Here is a 26,051-nt window from a genome sequence, read left to right as displayed (position 1 = left end):
GTTAGGGCACACAGGCAGCTGTAGTTCACAGTCTCTGGATTCTAAAGGCATAAACAAGAGACTCAGCTTTGTACATTTTGAGCATCTGTATGAACTGCAATGTTAAGACCATATGAGTTTAAAGCCATCAGACCTGTTCCCAGAACTGATGGGAAGCGCGGGTTAAAGAAAGTGAAATCCACTCATGTGGTACATTCCTAGTAAAAGACAAGCCATGTTAATTCCAAAGCAAATGTAGAACCATGCACCTTTCTCATTTTGCAGTAAGTAGGAAAGCCTTGGTGTGTGTTTTTTTTTTTAAAAAAAAAACATACAGTATTCCTTTGTACAGAAAAGTATAAGACAAAATAAATTGCATATCTCAAACAAGAAAGCACAAAACACAGACACAGTTGGATGGAAAAGTATGAGAGACAAACACAGGAGCCAAATGTAAGAATCCCCGAAAATAATGACCATCTTTTTTCCAAATAAAATAAAATAAAGCAAAATAAATGAAGCAACCAGGAGCACAGCAACAACAACAAAAAAGAAGCCAAGCAGACAAAATATTGGGGCAAAAAAACATGCTAGGAAAAAGTCTGTTATCACGTAAACACAGTTAACTGGCACACAACAACTACACTTGAAAGCCTGGATAATGTGAACATGAAATTGTTGATCAACTTTTGTTTATTTTTCATGCATATGTGAGGTAAACACTCGAGTATAAACCCAATGTTCTGGCCATTTTTTTAAAAAAAGCTATTAAGTAATTTATTATATATTATGATTATGAGGTTTCATATACTGGAATTCTAAAACATCAGATTAACCCATGTAAATATGACTCATAAAGGTAAGCTAGTAAAGGTAGTTTTTATGTCAGTTCTGTAGCTCTCAAACTATGATCATTTAATTGTTTCAGTGTATTTTTTCCTGCTTTTCTCTTACTAAATTATAAGATGAGAAAAATGAGCAGTAGGTTTTATTAAATAGAACTGTGACAATACGGCAGACCAATTTACTGTGTCTGCAGATATCTGAGGTAGAAACTGATCTATCTGTTGCAGGGCAGAAAAATTCTCCTTGAAAGAAGAGAGTATTTTAAATGTCTCCTATTCAGTGCTACCAAGGAGAAAAGTGACATTTCTTGAAGGTAAAAATCATCAAAGGAAAAAATCATCAAAGGAAAAAACAGAATAGTAAAATATGTGCACTGTTGAGAAATGTATCATGATTATAAATGAATTCTGTGACTTCTGGGCGTTTTGCTTGGTCCTTAATTATAGGGTGAATGAAACAATTCTGCTCATGCTCTAAGCAGGGTCACTGCAGCCACTCTGCGGGGTGTAGGATTAAAAGCTGGTGAGGAGAATGCAACTACCTTAAAGATCAAAAATCCAATCCTGTCTCTTCTAGTGGCATCAGAGTGTCTATAAACTCTATTGTGGCTGATTCCTCATTTCAAATGTTGGAAACCCCTACTTTAAAATTCAGCCATCGATTAGGAAAAACATCTCTCAGAAAAACTGAAATCAACATCAGTGGCTTCTAAATTTAGTTCTAATTGCATCTAGAACTTGAATAGCCAATGGATTTTTGGAGTCAACTACTATTGCAAAGCCAAAATGAGAAAAGGAAAAGAAAAATAAACTTTTTTCCTTACACACAAAAGTTTCCAATTCCTCAAAGTTCCTTTTGTGAACTCTTCAAAGTTAATTGCTACAGGCACACAATAGGCCAAGCATATTTCCAGTTTCTTGTTGTTCTTTCAATCTTGCATATATGCACCAACTAGTTAAAACATTTTTCCTGTTGGTCAATTACATCTGCAGTTGAAAGTGAAGGTAGTACTTCACTTAATTTTCTGGGGTACTCGTCTCAGAAATGATCCCTAAGGACCTTTCTTATTCAAGCATTTATGTAAGAGAAACATAATGGGAATTTAACTACTTCTTATTCTGGCCAAATAACTTTGAAACAGAAAATGCCCAGTATGATAGAAAACTCATCTTGAAGAGAAAGAAAATATCCCTGTCCACTTAACAGTTTTTATCCCAGTGTTACATTTCTATAGAATTGTAGTTAACATATTGGAGGAATTATAATTAATTCTATTTAAATTCTATTTTAAAAAAATATCCTGGCTTCTTTGCACACATAATTTCAAAATAAATTCATGTAACTTATCATAGACAAACTCTGTTTCAAAGAATGTGGTCTTGAGTCAGAACATTTAGCATTGCTTTATATATATTAAATATAAGATCTCCTCACAAGCTATTTGTATTTTTAGGATACTATTAATGTGCACTCAGGAATCTTTTGCTTGGAGGTTTATTACTCTATATGCATTGGGAAAAATGATTAAGAAAGAGGAAATCCAAGATAATCCAGTGAATAACTTCTTGGCCAACTAAGTAATCCATCCGGTGGTCATCACGAGCCTGTAAAATGACACTGTTTGTAACCGATCACACAAATTTTTATTATATACAACTCCAGAATTATTATTCCTTTCTTATTATTACCTTCATTTAATTAGAATAGGAGAAAACCTTTTTTTGCAGACAGGAGCTATATATTTTCGGATTGTTTTCCCTCATAATTCAAGTGATAGAAGGCATAGCAATGAAATAATGACATTGGTAAGTATGGGCTGAGAGTTAAAAGTTCAAGATTTAGGAAATTTAGTTTGCCTTATTTTTAATACAATCATGTCTCAAATTCAGAGAGAGAGAGAGAGAGAGAGAGAGAGAGAGAGAGAGAGAGAGAGAGAGAGAGAGAGAGAGAGAGAGAGAGAGAGACTTTATTTATCACTCTGCCTTCTTGAGATCACTTTGATCTCAAGAATCTGTCTGGAAGCTACCATGGGTCTGGGTTGCATTTGGCCCATGGGAGCCCATCAGTGTTTCTTCTTTTTTAAGAAAATGTTTTGTATTATTCCTCCTCAATAATTATTCCTTGCAGAGTCAAGAATAAAGTTTTCTCCCAATAAAGTTAGGAGAAATCAACCAAGGATGATTCATATGTAGACGCAGAGAACTTTGGCAAGCTCTCTTTCACATTTGGCCAGAAATGAACATAGTAAAAAGACCCTCATAAAATATCAAGGAGTTTTCAGGCAACATTTCTACACCATCTGTAGTTGGTGGAATAAGCTTTCTTGTTGCTGCTTAAACTGTAAGCAATTGAATACAGATATTCTTTATTTTTATTTTTATTCTAGAAAGAATGTGCCATGGCCAAATTAGTTTGACTTTCAGTGTAGAAGATACTAAGAGGGTTCAGCATGCATCTAGCCTATTCTAAAGTAGTGTGCATATATTGTTGCCTTGTTTCCAAACTATTTTGTGAATCTATAGAATGAGGCACACTTTTAGCAATTCTGCATATACGCAATCTAGGAAACTCATAGAATACCATCTCCCAAGATTTTTGTATTGGCTAATTTTTAAATTATGATCTATAGACTAATTAAATCCCTGTTCAGAGATTTTGTGATGGTAAATGTAGGATATTAGGTTATTTCATGGCATCTTTAAAACTTTGTAGGCCTGCTCTCTATGCACATAAATTGTATGAAAACACACTAGAAAAATATATATCATAAAGATGGCAATAATGTAATGGAGACAGCTAATGAAAAGGAAATGATAAACAGCAAGAAACATGGTTCCATTTTCTTACAGGAATGGAGACAACAGAAAAATGTTTTTAACAAAGGACTGGGGTAAGGGTGGGGATCACACTTCAGGACATTCTGACATGGCTTTTAGTTTCCACTTCCTTCTTCTCTGCTGCTGCAATGAAAAGTGTTTCAGATTTGCTGAAAGTAAGACTTCAATAGTTCTGTTTCACAAACAAAGGATAAACACTAACACATTTTTAAAGACTGAGGATTTTTACCTCCATCTGAAGAAAAATAAACATTCTGGCCAAATACAAAAATATCCCTCCCCACAATTCAATATCGATAACCCATTTGTACTAGAGTGGTAAAATATGGGCTTATACTCAAATGTTTACCTGGCTTTATCTAAGCCAAGAACCAGAATTGGGTTCACATTCATTATCAGGCTCAAGGTTAAAGACTCACAACCTCTTTTTATTGCACCCTCTCCTGCTGAACCCTTTTGTCCAGGGGTCTCTAGCCCTCTAGAAAAACAAACACATTGAATATTCAGAAAGCAAAGTGTAGGGTACTGCAAAAGCAAATATTTCATTTCTACTGAAAGCCCTATACCAAGAAGAGCTGATCAGTCAAATGTGGTCAGTTTTGCAAAGAGACTAGTTGCTTTACTTAGCTGAAGTTGCAATTATGCAAAGGCAAGACTGAAATTCAATTAATTAACTATGATTTCCCTTTCTTTTGGAATAAATTCAGCATATTAAAAATACTGAGGGACATTTCTATCTTGCTATCAGCCTGAACACTTTGGGCATATCCTGATAAAGAACTCAACCAGTACCATCACAAAGATAGTTATTGAAATTTTTGTCACATGGTAGAGCCCAAGAGATCTTATTTTAGTGTCTGACAAGGAAGCATTGTTATCCATTCCACATGCAGAAACCAAGTGGACTAGGTGCAAAAATTTCAATACCAGCAAAAAACATCTTTTAAGGTATACATTATTTTAGAGGAACAACATGGGCTATTTGAGACTCGCACTTGTTGTTCATGAGAAAGGAATCCAGGTTGACACACAGAGTTTTGTCTTCAGGAGAACACAGCAGACTTGACACTGCTTTGTGCCACATCTGCCAAGAAAAGTAGATGCCACTTAGCAGGGTGGTAGGGCAGGTCCTGGATTGGGGTGGCACTTTCTTAAATCAATTCACCAAAACACATAAGCAGTCTTTGTAATGAAGATGGGCTTGTTCACGAACATGACATTGTTCTGCAATCTTCCCTATTTTAAATATTTTGATCATATTTTAAAAGAAGAGAAAAAAATATGCCAACTATTAGGGTTGTGTATGCTTTGAAAAGAGCTGAGGGCTCCTTGGTGCTCTCTGAGCTTGCTTGTTTTATTGCAGAAGTTTCAAACTAGGTTACATCATCAGTGCTAGTTTGAAAAGAACTTTCAGAGGTTTTTAGACCTCTTGTGAGCCTCTGGGTAAGCAAGCAGTCTTCTGCTACCAATTAAAGCAACTGTATGTTTTCTTGGGTTTGTGTGCAAGTCTGAAAAAAAGATGTTGCTGCATTAAGAATGATATGAATGAGCCAACTCGAACAGAAACCTGAAAAAAGTGACTATTTTAATTATTAGAAGAGACATGCTATGCCCACAGTCATAGATTTGGAATATAAAACATGGATAGTTCACATACTTATCCAAGTTTTCTTTATATGTGCTAGAAAATGGACATCCAATCATGAATATATATATATATATATTGAACTCAGATTTTTTATTGGCGAGGCTTTGGATAAAACATTTATTTTATTATGTACACAAATCAGGATTTTATTTTTTAAAAAACTGCATTCTAATTAGGTAGCAGTCAGAGTAGCAGCATATTGAATCCTATCAAAACCAAAATTCAGATTCATGTAATTTTTCAGTCCCTGAACTCATGTATCAGAATAGGCCTTTGCATAATTGACAACTTAATTAAAATACTTCATATCTTTTTTTTAAAAAAAAGGTACTGTGTAATATAAACAATTATTTATGAAGTGATACTTTTCAATACAATGTTGAAAATTAAGAGCACAAGTACATTTGTTTTAAATGTTAGAATAGAGTGATAAATGAAATTAAATGAAAGATGCAAGATATGAAAGATATTTGAAGGATGCTCTGAGCCACTAGTAGAGTTAGTCTCCAATGCCAATGCAGCAAGTGTGTCAAAAACAGAGGCATTAATGTGCGAAGACAGAACATGCAGTTTTCTGGGGGGTTTTCTCTTTTTTAAAAAATTAAAATGACCTCTGGAATATGTTACCAGCTAGCTGCATACAAATAACATTTCTATTTTCTTTAACAATATGTACTGCAGCTTAAAATAGTTTAGGCTTTTTTTTTATGATGCAGAGAATGAACTTCAACATTCACTCCAGTGGAATACTGTTTGTGTGACCGGACTTTTCTTCTCTATTATTGCCCTTCGAAGTCTCTCTGCAGATCAGTGGAAGGTGAAAAACTTCCTTCAACACCTTCTTGTTAGAAAAAACTGGTCATCTGCAGAAAAGGTTCTTTGATCCCAGCCAAAATATCTATGGAGTCATGTTTAATATAAGCCAATGGCAGTTTTCATCTATCAGTGTGTACTGGCGATCATGCTAATATTATGAAACAATATCCAAAAGTAAAGACTGTGCAGCCTATTTTAATTAATTGTTTTAAAAAGTTCCAAAAAAATGTTTTACTACCCTCAAATAGACAATTCTAGATGTATTTTATTTAAGGCTATGATCAGTTTAAAATATTACAAAAGTTAAAAATACATCAAAATTATTACTTAAAGTGGGGTTCTATACCCATGCATACACATACTAAGTCCCCTGAACTTTATAGGACTTATTGCTCAGTAAACATGAATTGCACTGCCCTGCAATAGAAGTCTAGTCCCTGGAATACTGCTCTGTAGGTAGACCTCATTTTACAACCATTTGTTTAGTGACCATTCCAAGTTACAATGGCACTATAAAAAGTAACTTATGACTGTTTTTCACATTTACAACCTTTGCAGCATCCTGTTGGCCACATGATCAAAATTTGGATATTTTTTTGGGGGGGGGGGAACTGACAGATATTTATGACAGTTACAATGTTCCAGGATCATGTGATCACCTTTTGTGAGCTTCTCACAAAAAAAGTCAATGAGGAAGCCAGATTTACTTAACATTTTACTAACTTAACAACTGCAGTGATTCACTTGACAATGGTGGCAAGAAAAGTTGTAAAATGGGGCAAAACTCACAACAACTGTCTTGCTTAGCAACAGGCTCAATTATGGTTGTAAGTTGAGTATTGAGATCTTCAAAGCAAAGCATCATGCATAACGGAGTAGATTAAAAAAAACTGAGCCACTGAAAATGAAAAAAAGGTTCTTTAGTCCCTGCATGTGTACCAATTTGGTAAAATGGAAGGATGTGAAAAATCAGAATCTTTCCTTCCTTTGTTGTGTACATCTTAGCGAAGTCTGGCTCTCATGCAAGAATTTTGAAAAAGACACTAAAAAAAGACTTGAGTGTTACACAGGACCAAGACTTCTCATATGTCAGTTCTATCTCCAGATCATGTGACCAAAGAGACATGACTTAGCTGAAGGCTCTGTCAGGTGATATTTGCACTAAGTCTAAGTGGACATAGCACAGGCAACAAAGGAAGCATATTGCTTCCACTTTGCCCAACTTGTAGTAAGTAGATCAAAAATTACTTTTTACTGGTAAAGGAATTATGGGGAACTCTTTATATATTTATATGATACTTAGCTATTTGTAAATGACTAGGCTATCAAATTAGGCTGGGATATAATTACTAAGCTTCAATCAAAGTAGAATTAAATAACTTGGTTAATTAAAAAATGAACTTTTAATAGCTTAGATGTAAGTTCCTACTATTTTACTGATATAAAAAAAAATCAAGCTCGATGTAACAATTTGAAGCATAAAGCATGAAGCATTTCCTGGAGAAATGTAAAAGAAATTTGTGTAGTCAAAGAAGAAATATGAACATGCGAAGAACATACCTATTTATTATAGGAGAAAATTGGTATTTATTCCATGGAAAGTAGTTATAAATAAGAATAATTTATCAGTGGAAATGAAGACCCGTAGGAAGCAGTGTACCACAATGCCATTGTGGTGTGCAAAACTATACCACTCATGTTAAAATGGAAGAGATGGGAAAGGGCACAGTGGCTCAGTCGTGTGACTGCTAGACAAATGAGCATCTCTGTATGCAGATGCAGTAAGAATACACTCACGCCCAACCGCCGCAGCAGGTGTGCTGGTAGGAGAGGAAAGAGCATTGGATAACGAAACGTGGCTAGGGCTAGAAATATTGGTTACATCCTGGTTCTGGCTTGTGACGGAGGATTGTCTCCTGAGAGCTCCCTGAAAGGAAGTGCCACTCTTGAAAGTATTGACTACTTCGATCTGTAATGGAGGAAAGAATGAGACAAGTTGCTTGAGGAATGGACATAATTTTGCAACTGACAGGTGCTGTATTTTCTAATAATATTCAGCTGCTTCCCCCAAAAATCATTTCAATCTTCAGAGTCAAAAATAATGAAAACGTCTTTTAAGATTTAGAATACACAGTTTCTATTCAAAAGAGAATCGTGCAATATCACCACTGCTAGGTTGATTTATAATAGCAGATTTGTGATTTAAAAATAATGTGTGGTGGGCACATTTTTCCTGCTGTCCTTGGACTTTGCTGCTCCGTCACATAATGCTATAAATTCAAGCCATTCAGGCACACTGCATCTGCAGACATTAATTATCTTTATATCTACCAGGAGATCAATTTTATTCACTAGGAGGAAAAAATATTAAAACACTTCCAATTTCATATAATAAATTATATACTTTAGGGTAGTTAATGTAATTCTATCAATGTCTATCCCCAAATAGGTTCTTTTTATTTTTCAATTCACAGCTTATTGTTTATAGGATTGCATAATAGTAAGTAAAATAGAACAATCTTTCAAATGTGATTCTCTTGTGATATTGGATCTCAGCTTCTATAATCTATGGCCAATAGAGCTGCATATGCTGGTCACTGGGAGCTGAAAACCAACAAAACTGGAAGGCACCAGACCACGGAAGAATATAATAATACATCAGTTGATTTATTAATACCATAATCACTTTCTTGCAGTGAATAGATTAATTTCTTTAAGATAAACTTTTGCAAACATAACTTCCCATAGATTTTAACTACAAGAAAAATAACACTTGGAATTATTTGGATTAAAAAATTAAAAAAATTATTCCTATTTCCAATTTCTTAGGTCAGATACAAACATCTTAGTGTTTATAAGAAAATAGTATCTACTCTAGATAAATAAGATAATTCAAAAAATTTATTTTGCTATTTGTATTTTTCATCTGCGGCAGCTGCCTCCATAAAATCCCAAGGTAAAATCAGCTACAAATTTTGCATTGCCTATGAATTATCATCTGGTTTTGGATCTCTCTTTCTCTTACACATCAATTGTGCAATAAACGGCATAATACTACTCTTCCTTTCTATAGAGTTATGGGATTATAATTATAAATAATAATTATTATTTTTAAATTACAATGAATAAAGTCATGGATAGCATTTGTAACAAATGAAACAACTATCTGTAAAAGGCAATTAGAGATTCAAGAGCTGCAGGTAATACGACTTTTTTTTTTTTGCACCTCTCAAAGATATGCTAAAAGTCAGAGATATTTATCACCATGTTTAGACAGGAAATATACAAAAAATGCAATGTAAGTATTAAAATAGCATGACATCATTAAAAAAAACCCTTCTACCAAATCCAGAATCAAAACAAATCAACCAGATAAAAAATCAAAATAATTCCATCTACTTTTCATCTATGTTCTCTCTCAACATTATACATACTGTCCATGCTGCCATTATACAAAGATTAAGACAAAAAGGCAAACAATAATAAAGGTAAAATTGAAATGTAGACAAAATAAATCTGCAGATAACTTGAATTTTTCACATTGGATTTTTAATGGGAAGGAGAACAAAGTGGCCAAGGGAGAAAGATTGGGCAATTCTTTTAAAATTCATATTGGATATATAGTCTTGCAAATATGCCTTTGTGCCACAAATATCCAATGTGAGACCCGTTCAATCACTTTACTCCCTTGCACCAAAGTTGTCATCAGTGATGTCCACAGCAAAATGACAATTCATATGTGATGAAGTAATCATGTAAATGCTACAATTATGTCTTGCATTCATAAGAAGAGGAATTTTCATGATTACATCATCACATACTTGTCACCATTTGGTACCTATGCCCTGGATATCCATGATTTTATTAAGGATAGATGTACCCTCCCCTTCCCAAACATTTACTAGGATGTCAGGGAATCTTCTTTTGAATCTCAGAGAAAGAAATGTTTAAACTGCCATTCAATCTAGGAATCCAGCAAATATTCTCTAACTCTTGAGTGGAAGCAAACCTGGTTCTGTTGCAGATTGCTTCTGACATGAGCAATCTCTAGTATGAATTAAGCTAATCTGAACCCTTGAGTCATTCTCCAAAATGTTTACCTCTCACAACCCATGAAGAGTTATTCCTGCAAAATATAACATGGGGTTATATTTTGTAGTAGTGATTTTTAGTTAGACCTACTTAATCAATTTAACAATCCAGCAACTCTTTCTTTTTGAAATGAAAATATGTTATTAGCACTTTTGAAGTTTTAAAGAGAGTACAACATATTTTTTTCATTACAATAAAAAACTATGCGTATACAATAGGTTAAATAGCATCTAAAATGACTTAAAAGACATAATCCATTATAGTTTATATTCTCAGTATCTACACTGAGTATTTTTATCCTGATAATAGTTCTTTGTGCTTCATAACCAGATATTAACACTATGCTAACACTAAGGTTTGTTGAACTAACTGTATAATATTTTAGATATTATAAACATGAACTACATTCATCATGATAATCTTGTACAATGTTTTATTCTAGATTAATGACTCGGCTTCGAATTACAATAGAAAAGCTAATTTACACAAAGGAAAATGAGTTTGGCTCAAAAGGACTTGCAACCTTAATATTAAGAAATGCTTACTTACCTAAATAAATTAATATTCTTAAATTAGAAATAAATATATTTTCTGGATTAAACTATTCTAATCCAGGATCATGATATACTCTCTAATATGGCAATTTTTTAGAATCTGTGAAGAACCTGCTATGAATGGAACATGGTGAAACTCCAAATAATTACAGAATCACAGAGCTGGAAGGGACCTTAGAGGTCTTCTAGTCCACCTCCCTTCTTAAGCAGGAGACCCTATACCATTTTGGACAAATGGCTTCCAATCTCTTCTTGAAAACCTACAGATTTATATTTTGTTTATGGCTAAAATAACTGCCTGATAGTTTGTGAACTATTTACTAATTGGCTCTCCTCTCTCAAGTCTGAGGAAATATCCTAGAAAGCCCCATAAAAATGGGATTTCCTGAAATTGTGTCTACTTCACAGCTATCAGAACATATTGGTACAGCACAATTTTATCAATCATCCATAACTTTATTCAAATCAATGTAAGACAGAAATCTCTATTTACACATATCGTATCATAAAACAATTCAATGTCACTTTTAAGCAAAAGAATGATCCTCAAATTCCTCTGAGGGGCTATCCTCCGAACAGACAAGCCCAACTCAGATCTGGGAACAGCTTTATGGCAAGAACAAACATTCTTCAGGGTACACAAGAACAAAATAAATTGAAAAGGAGGAAGGACGAGACCTCAAGCAAGGAAAAACATTAAAGGAGGATATGGCTGAAGGATCTAATCTTCCTTGTTCTACTTGGAGGACCCTGAATAGGTTAAGAGCTGAAGTGCCTAAGTGTAAAAGCAATATGCTCAAGTGGAAGCTTTTTGCAGATAACAGCATGCTGTATGAAAGTGGAGAGACACACAGCCCAGCCCATTTGCAGGCATGTCAGGTGCTACTAGAAACATCTATTGATAACATGTATTGATAATGACTTGGCAAGCCAAGAAGGTAACTTCATTTGAACTTAAAATTTGATCTAGACAAGGAAGAAGAAGAAAAAAAAGTCACTTTCAACTGGGCAAATTAAGGCAGATCAAAGAATAACACCTACTATATTAACCCACCGGATTTGCACTTATTTTATGTTGTCATATTCCATCACTGTATTTCTAGGTATGCTTATGAGAAATAGAAATTGAATTGCTACTTTCTTGGAAATATAGTAATTTCTATGTTTTAAAAATCTATACAGATTCTACAGGTGAAAAGGATAGGTGAAGAAGGGGAATTGCTTTTTGATACAACAAAGTACATTCTCTTCTGTTTTTTGTAAGTTCTATGGAAGAGATGGAATAAAACTGAGATTGAAATTAGAGATTTTTCTCTGTCAACCTTATATCTTCCTACAGTATGAAGAGAAGCAAAGGAATACATATCCAATTATCTTTCCTCTCTTCAAAATATGTCTGTGAAGAATGTGGAGAGATGCTCTATCTTCTTCATGTTTCCAGAGGCCATAAAACTTTGGATGATGACAATAAGTCTCTACTCATAAAACAGCAAGGTTTTCTAATCACTTCTTGTTAACTCATAACTAATATGAACTAATGTAAACTTCATATATATATATATATATATATATATATATATATATATATATATATATATTATAGGTCTTTGGTTATTCGGATTTTCTCCCGCGTAAAATTGGAAGTGTCTTGGCGACGTTTCGACGAAGTCCCATTCGTCATCTTCAGGCTGGTGTTTTCAGCTTCGTGCTTCAAGGAGCAATGTGTGATCTTAGCTGTTTCTTCCTTTTAACTGCCAGTGGAGGTATGAACTGATTGGGTGGGAGCTTGGCTGTGTTCTGATTGGGTGGAGGTGTGTTCTGATTGGTTAGGGATTTGGCTGTGCTCTGATTGGATGGGGGGTTGGCTGTGCTCTGATTGGATGGGGGAGTGTTCTGTTTGGGTGGGGGCTTTGTTGTGCTCAGGTTAGTCTGAGTTGCAGGGGGATTTAAGATGGTGGGCTGCCTTGCTCTTGTTTGGCTTCGCGTTCGTGGTCGTGCCTCATCTTCATGGTGGGTGTCAGTTTGCTTCATGTATGGATTGGAGGGGTTTAAAGTGGCTAATGATGCAGCTGTGGTCTGGTTTCTGGTTTGTGGTCATGCCTCATCAGCTTTGGGTTTGCTTTTTGCGTGGATGTGTGGTGGTGACATCCTGTGTGGTTTTAGTGAATGTGGGTCTGGTGTCATTCTTTGTGTTGGGGAGTCATTTGTCAATAAGGGTGGGTTTCCAAATGGCTGGTAGGTGGGAGGTATCATCTCATTTGTTCATGCTGTGTGGGCATTTTTCTATCTTGATGGCTTCTCTGGTTATTCTGTTATTAAAATGTTCAGTTTTGGCAATAGTTCTGGTATTTTTAAAGTCAATTTCATGTCCTGTGGCTTTAAGGTGTTGGACCAGGGAAGATGTTGGTTCCTCTTTTTTGACTGAGTTCTTATGTTCTTCAATGCGTGCACTTATTCTTCTGTATAGCTGCATCATTAGCCACTTTAAACCCCTCCAATCCATACATGACACCTCAAGATGAGGCACGACCACGAACGCGAAGCCAAAAAAAAAGCAAGGCAGCCCACCATCTTAAATCCCCCTGCAACTCAGACTAATCTGAGCACAACAAAGCCCCCACCCAAACAGAACACACCCCCATCCAATAAGAGAACAGCCAACCCCCCATCCAATCAGAGCACAGCCAACCCCCCATCCAATCAGAGCACAGCCAAACCCCTAACCAATCAAAACACACCTCCACCCAATCAGAATACAGCGAAGCTCCCACCCAATCAGTTCATACCTCCACTGGCAGTTAAAAGGAAGAAACAGCTAAGACCACACATTGCTCCTCAAAGCACGAAGCTGAAAACACCAGCCTGAAGATGACGAATGGGACTTCGTCGAAACGTCACCAAGACCCTTCCAATTTTACATGGGAGAAAACCCGAATAACCAAAGACCTACATGCAAACACCCGCGAAAACCTCAGAAAACATATACCGTATATATTTGTTCAGTGTGTACACCAAAAGTATTTTTAAAACTCTGAATTCTTCATTGATTGCAAATTAACACAAAAATAGAAGGGTATAAAGTAGTGAAGGATTATTGTAAGATATATTGCTAAAATTCCTACCATTATGTATCTACATCTAAGTAAAAAGAGAAGTATCTTGGTTAGCAAGAAAGCATAATTATTGTTTATTTTGGTTTAAACAGTTAAGAAGAAAAGAATTTTCCATGGATCATGAAGTTAAAAACATACAAAAGAACTAAAGACTATTTTTAAATCTACGAGAGGAACTAAGTGGAGAGTTGGTTCTTTGTTGTTTACACTCACCACAACCAGAAAGACATCCTGATAGAAATCTCAACAGACAACAGTCCTCCTAAAGCCACCAGGAAGAAAATAACCCACATTTAGAGGAAACTCAAGGTAGATAATAGCTTCTCCCAGGGAATACATTTTGAAAAAAAACCCTTTCCTAAAAATTGCTAGTAAATTATTGATTTAATTTAAGTTAGCAGCTTTTTACTGAATTACTAAGTAATGTAGATTTATCTTCCTATGTGTTACTCTCCATCTAATACTAACTTTCCTGTTTTTAATTTCTGATTTCCATAGAGAGCAACAAAGTGAGTGCAATGGGCTGGTGTACATTTTATTTTCTATCAAATATATTTCTTCTTTAAAAAGAAAGTCTCTCATAGTATAAAATGAGGCTGCACTTACTGTAACACAGATTAACATGGTCTGCAGAAATAAATCATGTTTTGACCTTACAAACATTCATTCCTTCATGGCATTTTAAGAGTGTGCCTTTTCAAAATGTCTGTTTTTAGTGCTATCTATACTTTCTCTGCAATGACTAAGAGCCCTGTACAGAAACAGAGAAATCAAGGATTTGAATATATATTGAGATGTGATAATGCAGTTTACTAAAAAGTTTGTTATAATTTTTAATCCACACATTTGTGTTTATTTTTACCCATTCACAGATAATGCTGGTGCAGTGTTTTTCCCTTATGTTTTGTAAAACAATTATATAATAAATCAATGGAACATAAAACCTTAAGCTAACAGAAAGGCAGCATCATTAAAAAAATGTTTTCTTAGCCTATGTAGTTTAGGTTTCAATGACCATATACAATAAAAATGTAAACCATTTAAAATTTATTGAAGACATAATATTTTTGAGAGTCTAAAAATGTAGGTCACAATCGAAAAATGGAGAATGTGTTATTTGAAAAATCAAAATAGATTGGAGGAACACACTGTTTAGAACTGTAATATAATACTCTGAATTTATGCAAGCCTTAATTACACAGTAATACACATATGTATATAGACCTGTTACAGTAACTCCCAGAAAAATGAAAGCAAAACGAGTAAACAACCTGTTTGCCTGTACTGAACTAATATTCTAACTGAGGATGATGGAATTAAAGTTCAATATACCTGGAGGATTGGGAAAGGTTGATTTAAGGCTATAGTTTGCATTTGCATTATTATTGCTATTGTCATTGTTCTCCTGGAGAATATTTTTGTCCAACATACCTGAGTTTGGATTCTATTAAGCCCTCTGAACCAGAGGATTTGCCCGCGGCGAAGTTCCCTCTCTGCATGATCAATCTCTTCTACATCTTCACTCATCTCCTCTTCGGGTACTTCTTCTTTTAATGTAAGCCCCCCTGCTTCCTTTAGAAATTTTAACCTACTGGCTGGGATGCTTGCAATGACCTAAAAAAACATTTTAATTATGCCAAGAGACAAAGTTTGCAGGGAGAATATGAAAATATACAGCATACAAAGAGTACAAATGATACCTGGGGGGGGGGGAATTATACACAGGGACTGATCAGACAAATATTAGCCCAAAAGCTTTAAAGCAGACTTTCCCATTTTAATCCCCTTCAATGAATTAGGAATAGAGGACAATGGATCAGGGTAAAGCTATATTTGAATTAAAAGACTGAGAACCAATAATCCCTTTGGGATAAATGCTTGCAGATGCCCAGTGAAAAAAGGCAGTGGCCATCATTACTAACTTCCACAAAGGTACAGGGGGACTGTCGTTCTCTCTCTTTTTTAAAAAAGAAAAAAGAAATGCTAAATTAAAGAAGAAATCAGGGTCAATGCCAAACAGAGTTGGGTAAGACGTACCTATTGGTACTCATTCTACCCACCTTTCATACTCTCCCTTGTAGACATTGGAGGGTAAAAAGTAAAAGTGAGAAAAAGAGACATGGAATTCTAAGAAAAGCCATTTTGTTGATCACATGGTTGACTTGGAGAATTACCATCTAGGAATCCTTCATTTACTGAATGAACCATGGGTATCTGTGTAATCTAGGAATCCCATCCATGATCTGAGCAATACTTCAAATTTAGTCTCAAAAAAAAAAAAAAAAAGGATGTGGAAGCATAAATATAGCACTGCTTTAAAGTAGTTGCGTCTTTCCTGAGATTCTGAAATGCAGGAAAGAGTGTGTTGGCTTTAAGGTGTCATAGACAATGCTACAGTTGTGTTCCTGTATTCCCTAAAGCACTAGTTTGGGAAACTAAAATACTTAATTCAGCTCTTCTTGCTGGTCCCAAAGATTCTTGTTGCCAGATCTCCCCAAAGTCTCATTAGAGTCTTTACAGAAAGACATGGCAGAATGTTGAACCTCATGCTAATGCAAATAGAACATATTTCTTTCAAGTATTAAAACAGTCACATGTGGCAGCCCAGCAAAATCTTGTCTCCCATGCAGATGTGCTCAGAACTAGAGATGAATTTCAAAATAGAAATATGAGCCTTGCAGCTCCTTCAATCATTAACAGAGAAGTGCTTCTCAACATATGCTAGACAATTTATTTGAAATACTTTGCACAGCCTTGATTACTGCTGTAAAATTACCTAGAATGTAAGTAACTGTCCTGAAAAAAACTTCTTATTCCAAGAATATATATATTTAATATAGAAATATATAATTGATTTTCTAATGAATACAAAGAAAATGGTCCTTACCTGCCCCCATACAAGTTCACCTAATCCAATAAATACACACCACATCCACTGGTCAAGTTCCAAAGGAGAACAACTGAAAGGTTTTCCACCAAATTGTACAATTACTATCTACAAAAGGAAAGAATAAAATGAAATATGTATTGACTATCAGAGTCCCAAATCCTGTTCTTGTATTTTCTTCCAAAAAATAAAATTCCTATTTTTATTTTCTGCTTCCTTAAAGAAAATAATACCAGCATGCTTTTAGACCAATAAAAAAGAATAAATGCATTATTGATAAGCTACAGCCTATACTGCATACAGAATTACTCTGCCTGAAACAGATTCTCAAAATCAACAAGAAACAAAGGACAATGAAGGAGACAGACCCTACAACAAACCCAGATTTCTAATTTGCCCCCAATCTACAACAACAGCACCAACACAAATCCCAACAAATACACACATGATTTGAGATGGCTTCACATATTCTTCCTCTAATTCAGTGTTTCTCAACCTTGACAATTTTAAGGCATGTGGACTTCAACTCCCAGAATTCCACAGCCAGCAATGCTGGCTGTGGAATTCTGGGAGTTGAAGTCCACATGCCTTAAAATTGTCAAGGTTGAGAAACACTGCTCTAATGTAATATATTTATATTTGCTCTCATGTTGTATGCCACCCAGTCACGTAATTTGAATTGGGTGGCCTTATATATCTGTATAATAAATAAATCAAGTAAATCAATCAATCAACACAACTCTCCTTCCACTATGAAAAGAAGACATACAGCAGGAATGCTGCAGGAATGCTCAAATGTATATAAAGAACTTTAATAATGACCAAATTTAGCAATTAACTTATACGTCTTTAGATTTTTTTAAAAAAAGACTATAATATAGGATGAAAGTGTAAAAGGGAGAAAGACTGTACAGTGAAGCATGCAAGCAATATCTGGCTCTCTTAGGATTGTCATATGATTACCTGTACAGCAAATGTACCCAATACAATAGTGCAAAATATAGGGTTTCTAAAGATGCCATCAAAAACATTCCTTTCACCGTGGATTTTGCGTGCATTGATTTCATTAAATAGCTGCATCATGACAAAAGTATTGAAGATGATGGTGTAGTGCTCAGAAGGTGGAGAGTGGAGTGGTGCATTTCTGCCACTATCGATCTTGAACATTTTCTCACCTGTGAAAGCAGAAAATAAACAGAATTTAAAAACATCATTTGAAGTTTCAATTCAGGATATAATTTGTTCCCAGCTCATCACAATGTTTTATTAGGTCATCTAGATCACCATTGCCCCCAAATTATGAAACAAACTATCTGTTCTCCAAGTATGTCATAGTCCACAATTTCCAAGGTGGAAGTTTTTAAAATACAATTTGTCTCAGACAAACAGGACAATTTATCTCTAATTACAGTATCCAATCTAGTCACTGAAAACCAAATGTTTGCTTAGGAATTTCAGCAGTGCAACTTAAGTTCCTTTTGGGGAAGTTTGGAATAGAGTAAAAATAGGAATGACACCAGGGCCTCCTAGATGTCTTCTATTCCCACTTCTACCCTTAACTTTCCCAAAGCAAACTAACAAACAACTCCCCACAAGTCTAGAAGAATCTTCTAGAAAAATCTAGAAGATTCTGCCTCTTCCAGTTATATTATTATATAATGGAAGCTCCTGCTGCCCTCTGGAAAAAAAGTGGCTGACCATCACTGATGGGTTACCTGTTCTTCCTTTACATATAATGGGAAATTTTCAGTGTATTATGTAACTACAGGCTTTATCCACTCATGAAACATAACACCATCTAATAATATTGAAACTGAATGAAAGTAAATTTGCATAACGCTAAAAATTAGCTGGCATCATACTATTTTTATGTAGTTAATCAGTGGGTATGTTTTATTGTATCAAAAATGATATTTTCAAATTTAATAGTCTTTCTAATTATGAAAGTAATTATGCTGTAAATCTGAATTTAATGTACCTGGATTTAACAGACATAAGATGCAATGCATGTATTTCTATACATGCATTAAATCTCACTTACCATTTTAAGTAAGGGTGAAATAATTAGAATTGCATTTACCATTTTAGGCATTTGAAAAACCACATTCAGATTTAAATTCTGTGCCTGGGCCACAATTTCCTTTCTCCCAATCCCCTACCTCATTTACTTGTTAAAGCAAGGGTTTATTGTATTTGAATCTGGTGAATTGATAAAATCAGGATGCTAAAAATACCACTGACAAAAGTTTCTCTAAAGAAAGTTGGATAGTGTTGTAAATCATATAACAATGTATTTTGTAATAAGATAAGTAATACTACATAGATCTTAATTAACTAGAAGACAAATTCATCTAGAATTGTGATTGAAAATTCTGTTATAACTTTTTGTTATTCCTTCCAAAATAATTTAGAATTGAAGTAGAAGAATTACATTCAGATCACAGTACTGAGATGGAAAAAATGAAATATAAATATATTTCTCCAGGATGCATCCAGGATGCATGTTTATTAAGTTTCAACAGAAACACGTGTAGAATTTATAGAAAAGGTTTCTATCAGGGTTGAACTGTGGAGTCCTTTGTGCTCTCTGAGCTTGGTGATTTTCTTGCAGATGTTTTGTTAGGAAATTAGATAACATTAACAGTGCTAAAAGGAAGTGGGGTTTGCTCAATCATTTAGAAACGATACCATAAAACAAGAAGTACCCGAAATGTCATTCTGCTCAATAAATCAGTAGAAATCCATTTAAAAAAGAAAAAAATTGGAAGCCTAGTCCAATAACAAGATGGGGCAAAAAAAAAAAAGAAAGAAAATAAATTGATAAGGAGAAAGAAGAGAAGAGAAGAGAAGCTTCAAAATATTTTAAATCAATCAAAACATTCAACTAGTTAAATGCTTTGCTAGATGAAAGGACTGTTAAACAGTGAAATTGCCAAGACACAAAATAAGCATTGTGTAAAATGGTGGGCAGATTTCAATACCATATCTGAATACATGGGAAAAGATTTGACTCAATTTGATAATACGTACTACCAGTTGTTTTTTTTACGAGGTCTTTCACTGAACAGCTAGTTCTTGACTTACAACAGTTTGTTTAGTGACCATTCAAAGTTACAATAGAGCTGAAAAATATGACTTATAATGGTTTTCACACATCCCCATGGTCACATGATCAAAATTTGGATGCATGGCAACTGGTTCATATTTATGATGGGGGCAGTGTTCCAGGGCCATGTGATCATCTTTGGCGACCTTCTAACAGGCAAAATCAACGGGGAAGCCAAATTCACTTAACAACTGTGTTACTAACTTAACCTGCAATGATTCACTTAACAACTGTGGCAAGGAAAGTGGTAAAATGGGGCAAAACCCACTTAACAAAGGTCTCACTTCACAACATAAATTTTGGGCTCAATTGTAGTCATAGGCTGAGGACTACCTGAACTACTAGTTGTTTTCTTTCACAAGCTCTTCATCTCTGTTGAGCCAATACATTAATTAATAAAACAAATAAGAAATAGAATTAAAAACTGCACTGAAACAATAAAATTTTATGCACTCATCAAATCACAGAGATGCTCAATGAAATGAAAAGAAGGACTGTGATGGCTTTAACTTCTTCAACTTCCAACATGGTTAATATAGCTGCTGAGAAGGAAAAAAAATCTGTTTTAGGCTTTTCTATTTTTTAAAAAAATAAGAGGCTCATTTTTTCTCATTTGTATTATCATTTTGCAATGGTTGGGTAAAGAACTATGAGTGTAAATGAAATTTATAGTTGCCTTTGGTATAGAAGGTTCCAAACCACACCCCGATTGTTTTTATAATTTTGTTTGCAACTGAGGTGATAACATTGCAGTTGGATGAGTCAACAGAAACATATATGTCAAATTTTCAAGACACAGACCAGGTCTGTCAGTAAAATGAGGTGGGGCGGGTAGCAGGAAATTATGATTCTCCATTTTAAACACATAAAGATAAGGCAGAAACATAAAGCATTAAATTCACTAGAATTCTAGACCTTGTTTCATCATCCCGTAACATGAAAGGTTAGAAGATCAGGTGTTAAGAATTAAGATAATTGTCAGATTCTTTCTTAAAACCCAGAAGAAACTGTGTTTGAGTTGACCTGTGACTTGATCACAAGGATGACATGGAACTGAGATCAGACTTGTTCATCACTGAAATATATCCTCCCCTGCCATGGCAACCAAGATTATGTTTCTTTTCTGTTTTCTGTCATTGCCACTGAGCTGCCCTTTGCAGTAAAGGTTAGGATTAGAGCTTTGGGAGAACCCAGGCCTATCTGCTCTGCCTAGCTTTCTAAAGCCAACTCTTCTCTGCATGTATTTTTAGCTGCTATTGTCCTATATTTTCTTGACTCTTCAGCTTACACATGCTACTGTATAAAATAAATACATGATTAGATTTAGCTTGGGTCCAGAATGTTTCCAAACAGAAAAAAATATTAACCCAATTTGTACAGTACTGTCAACATTTTGAACTTCTCCCACTATACTCAAGAATTCATTAATTAATAAACTCATTTTCAGACTGAAGAAGGAAGAAAATTCAATCACTACAATTTATTTAGCAGACAGGCATACTGCAGAATTTTAAAAGTATAAGGTGCACCAAGTTACCGTAGTTGGGTGATGATATGTGTTTAACATATAAATAAATACATCTGAAAATTCATTTCTTCTACTGCAGCTTTTAAATACCGGAAAAACCAAAGAGATCATTGTCGATTTCAGAAAAGGCAAGCACAGCCACATTTCTCTGTGCATTAATAATGCACCTGTGCATTAATGATTCACACATTTTTGATGTGTGCCGTTGTGTCCACAGTAAAAAAATGACAATAAAGGTTATCTTATCTTATCTTATCTTATCTTATCTTATCTTATCTTATCTTATAGTGTTGAACTGTGAAATCATGACAGTTAAGTCTGGGAAAACCATGTAAACAGGTAGTCCTCGACTTACAACTATTTGTTCAGGGACTGTTCGAAGTTGCAACAGCCCATGAAAAAAGTGAGTTACAACCAGTCCTTAGATTTATGACCATCGTAGCATTCTTGTGGTCATGTGATCAAAATTTGGGTACTTGGCAACTGGCATGTATTTTTGATGGTTGTAACATCCAGGGGTCAGGTGATCCCCATTCGCAAGCTTCCCAGCTTGTGGAAACCAGATTTGCTTAATGACCATGTGATTCTGGCTGCATCTCACCTATCCAAGCTTCATGAGCTGACAGTTGACATTGGCACTGGAGGGAGGGGGAGGGAAATTGGCTTAACAATTTCACTTAACAATTGCAGTGTCTCATTTAACAACCACTTTTTTAAAAAGTTCATAAACTGGGCCTAACACACTTAATAACTGCCCTGCCCCCCACATAAATTCTGGTCTCAATCGTGGTTGTAAGTCAAGGACTAGCTGTGTAGGCACTCTCAGATTATACTAGGATTCTGTTTGATTAATCTTTGTGTAAACCTATTTCCAATAGAGAGGCTTGTATGCCATAGTACTATAATACATAATACCAGTTGCCATTATTGTATATACAAAACATCATTTTATATATCTATGGAGATTCTCAGTCATCCAGGTCATGGTTGTCCCAAAGGTACTTTTCTGAAAGGCAACTGGACTTGGTTTTTCCTTGAAGATACTTCGCTTCTCATCCAAGAAATTTCTTCAGTTCTGACTGAATGGCGGAGGGTAGAAGGATTTATATACCAGATGACTGCAAGGAATATAAATCTTTTCATCCTCCACTATTCAGTCAGAACTAAAGAAGCTTCTTGGATAAGAAACGAAACATGTTCAAGAAAAAATATAGCCCAGTTATCATTTTAGGAATACATTAAACTGTATTTGCATCATTTGCATGAAGTTGAGCTTCAACAATCTGGGTCCTCATTTTATCAACCTCAGAAGGATTGAAGGCTGAGCCAACCATAAGGTAGTTAGGATCGAACTGCTAGCAGTCAGCAGAGTTAGCCTGCAATATTGAATTTCTAATCACTGCGCCACCACGGCTCTTCATAGCATAAGTGATCTCCACATCCAAGGTCAAGAAACAAGTGGCAGGAAGTCATTTACCCCATAAGACTGAGAAGGGGAAAATGCACATTTAAACCCTAAACTGTTGCATGGAAAAGACTGGATTGCTAGATTCTGCAGTACTTCATCTTCTTCATTACTAAGGTTTAATGTGTCTGCAACCAGCTCCTTATTTTTCTGGGTGCTCTCATTGATTCTTTCCCTGCTATCTTTAACTGCTAGCTGAGTTTCCAGAGAGCTATTTATTACTCTGTACCGGTGAAGTTCTGACAATATGTGAAAGGAAAAGAAGACCCTGATGCAATCAATGGAAGTTGTAGCTGATCTCCACTTCATGTAATAAAGCCCTATTGAAACTTCAACTTGTTTTAAAATGTTGGCGACCAAAGAGTGTATAAATCTCCGGATTTCCTGAAGTCATTATTTGAATTATGTACTCGGAACAAGTTCAATGTTATGTGAAATCCCACGTTGTGTATCATTTGCAGAGTCAGAAATCAAGTAGTTCATTGTCTGTAGCTTGAAAAAGTAACGATAAATGAAGTTTGAGCTTACCAACAAAAAGGAGGGTAAAAATTAGAATGAGTTGATACACAGCGTGGCCCAGAATATTTTTCATCATGGTACGAGAAATAAGGGCTTTGTTTCTACCATATGGTTTTCTTAGCAGAAGAGATTCTGTGGGAGGTTCCGTAGCCAGAGCAAGAGAAGCAAAAGTGTCCATAATCAAATTGACCCATAGCATCTGTACGGCTTTCAGAGGAGAATCCTGAAGACAAAAAAAAGAAGAAGAAGAAAAGAAGAAGAAGAAGCTAGAAAGCATTATACCAACATCGTCATTATGTATAGTCCTTTTAACATTTCTCTAGAGCTTGTCTTAGCATAATACACTTTGCCATTCTAATTTCTATGTGTCTTCACAATAAAAAGACTTAACTGAGAAAGCATTAATCTGATCTATCTTACTTAAAACCATCCTTTCATCATTCTACTTGAATCTCATTGTCCTTGAGAATGTGTGGATTTGATGATGGTGGATTTAACATGGTCAAACTTACCCATGAGAACATCACTAGGAAATAATAGGAAGCACAGAAATAGGACAGACAAGAGAAGCAGTCTTAGTTTAGAAAATACTGGAATACCAAAATAAGTAAGTAAATCCTATTGTTTAGAAAGTAGGTAATTTCAAATATTTTAGGTTTCAGCCAGAGTGGCTAGTTGTGTAGGATTGTGGAATATATCATCCAAAATATTAGAAAGCATCAGGTTAGAAAGCACCTACCCATTTCTGAAATACTCAAGGTTTTATGCTTTATTAGCTACGCAGTGTTTCCCAAACTTGACAATTTTAAGGCATGTGGACTTCAACTCCACAAATGTGGAATTCTGGGAGTTGAAGTCCACATGCCTTAAAATTGTCAAGTTTGGGAAACACTGAGCTACAGTGTTCATTTTCAATCCTGCATAAACAACCACTAGAAGGAGCTATCTGCTCATTAAAACTAGCAGGAACAACCTTGACATCTCTAAACAGAACATTTAATAAACAACCACAAACTAATTAATATCTCAAGAGAGAAAGTAAATTACTATTAAATGTGTTTTATTAAACTGTGGCTTCAGTAATGACCTCTTCTCAGCATCTTCCATTGCTACAAACTATAATGACTTATGGGATAGACGAATATGATAGACCAGTCAGAAATGAAATAGAATTTATTTTTTTATTAGCCGAAATAATTAAGCAGTTCAAATGGATTCAAATCAAAATTTATCATAACATGCATCTTAATTCTAAACAAAGTAAAACTCTCTTCATTCACTATAACTGAGTAATAAGCGACTTGAGCAAAATTCTACAAATCTGCTCAGAATTCACCACTCAGTTGAATTTGTTTAAATATTATAGAACTGTTACTTGAATTCTCACTTAACAATATTCCCATTTTTCACTATTGTTAAGTATACATGAAACATCCAAAACAACACACAGCCTATTATAGTTGTGTTAACCACCTTCTCAAGACATAGAATTAATCCTATTATGCTGGCATTTTTGCTGTAAAAATAATCCTGCTTTAAAGCATAGGATGCTTTTGTAGTTGTTCCAATGTGAATAACTACATCTCTGCATTTTTAAGAGGTAAGACTAGGCTGAGCATTGCAATGACAACTTGCTTTGCTTATCCAAAGTAAATTTACCATAAATAACCGGATTAACCCAAAACAAATCCACCAACTGGCATATCCACGTGTTATATATACAAGCAGTTTTCCATTCATTCAACAGTTTTTATAAATTTCTCTTTTCATCCAAATGTGATCTATAGGTTCACCAATCATCCCAAAAATATTGGGAAGCCATGTGAGGAAGGGAAAAATGGGAACTATCTCTCCTAATTACCTATTTCCTGTGATTTTATGCACCTTAATGTAAATAGGCACATATATAATATTCTTGCAGGTATTTTGGACTACTACTCTCAAAATGTACAACCCAGTAACTACAGAAGAAATCAAGTTGTTTCCTTGAGAAAAAAGCTAAGATTTATGAAAAAGATTACAATATGGACTGCACCAATCAAACATGCTCAGAAGTTAGAATATAATTTGTAGCACCTTTGCTGCTGTTTCTCTTCTGAAAACAGGAAGATAAATTTCACTGAGCAATGTGACCTTGTGTGTGATTGGTGAATATTTTGAATTGAAGTTATCAAGTTAGAATAGTTAAAAAACAGTTAAAAATTATTTCTGGAAGTATTCAATTTTAAATGCTGTTCTCAGCCCATGTGCAAGTGTCAGTAAAATCCAAAAGAACCACAGTATGTAATGAAAAGCAAATTTCTGACTTTGATCCATCCTCTGAATTGCACATGTGCAATTGTCAGCTGTTGCTTTGGATAGCACAGCATTCTCACTATTCCACAGTACCAATCACTGCATGTTGCTAAGGTGACTCTAGTAATTGTCTACTATTCTGCACAATTCAGTCAAACTGTTTTGTTTTCTGATGTGTTCATTCAATATATTTTAATCCTCCCAGCAATAACATCCTTCTACATACAAACTAAAGCCATGGAAAAATAGATGAAGTCCAAACTTCTTAAATCATTAAAATATACAATGACTGATAATTAAAATGTGGTTGGTTGGGTTTTGGCTTAGCATATTGTGCAAACCTAGCAGTAAACAAGACAGAAATCT

The 26,051-nt window shown here is 35.0% G+C and overlaps 1 protein-coding gene across 6 annotated transcripts in view; it reads right to left on the bottom strand.

The window, feature by feature from the left end:
* The window catches only part of ATP2B2 (ATPase plasma membrane Ca2+ transporting 2), a 190,080-nt gene that overhangs the window by 3,468 nt on the left and 160,561 nt on the right, over nt 1-26,051 (bottom strand). For 2 of the 6 annotated variants that reach the window (XM_039348240.1, XM_039348241.1), the window contains 4 exons: nt 23,400-23,613; nt 17,736-17,947; nt 16,773-16,880; nt 15,317-15,499 (listed from right to left, as the gene is read on the bottom strand). In XM_039348240.1, the coding sequence (XP_039204174.1) occupies nt 15,317-15,499; nt 16,773-16,880; nt 17,736-17,947; nt 23,400-23,613 (717 nt within the window). Of the gene's footprint in view, nt 1-4,081; nt 4,141-7,923; nt 8,096-14,098; nt 14,148-15,316; nt 15,500-16,772; nt 16,881-17,735; nt 17,948-23,399; nt 23,614-26,051 lie in introns of all 6 variants that reach the window. The other 4 variants (XR_005557277.1, XM_039348243.1, XM_039348244.1 and 1 more) reach the window with 4 other exon arrangements.

The sequence above is a fragment of the Crotalus tigris genome, unplaced genomic scaffold, assembly GCF_016545835.1.
Source record: "Crotalus tigris isolate CLP2741 ecotype Arizona unplaced genomic scaffold, ASM1654583v1 scf7180000018125.1543573, whole genome shotgun sequence".
Lineage (NCBI taxonomy): Eukaryota > Metazoa > Chordata > Lepidosauria > Squamata > Viperidae > Crotalus > Crotalus tigris.
This window is presented reverse-complemented; position numbering and strand designations above follow the sequence as displayed.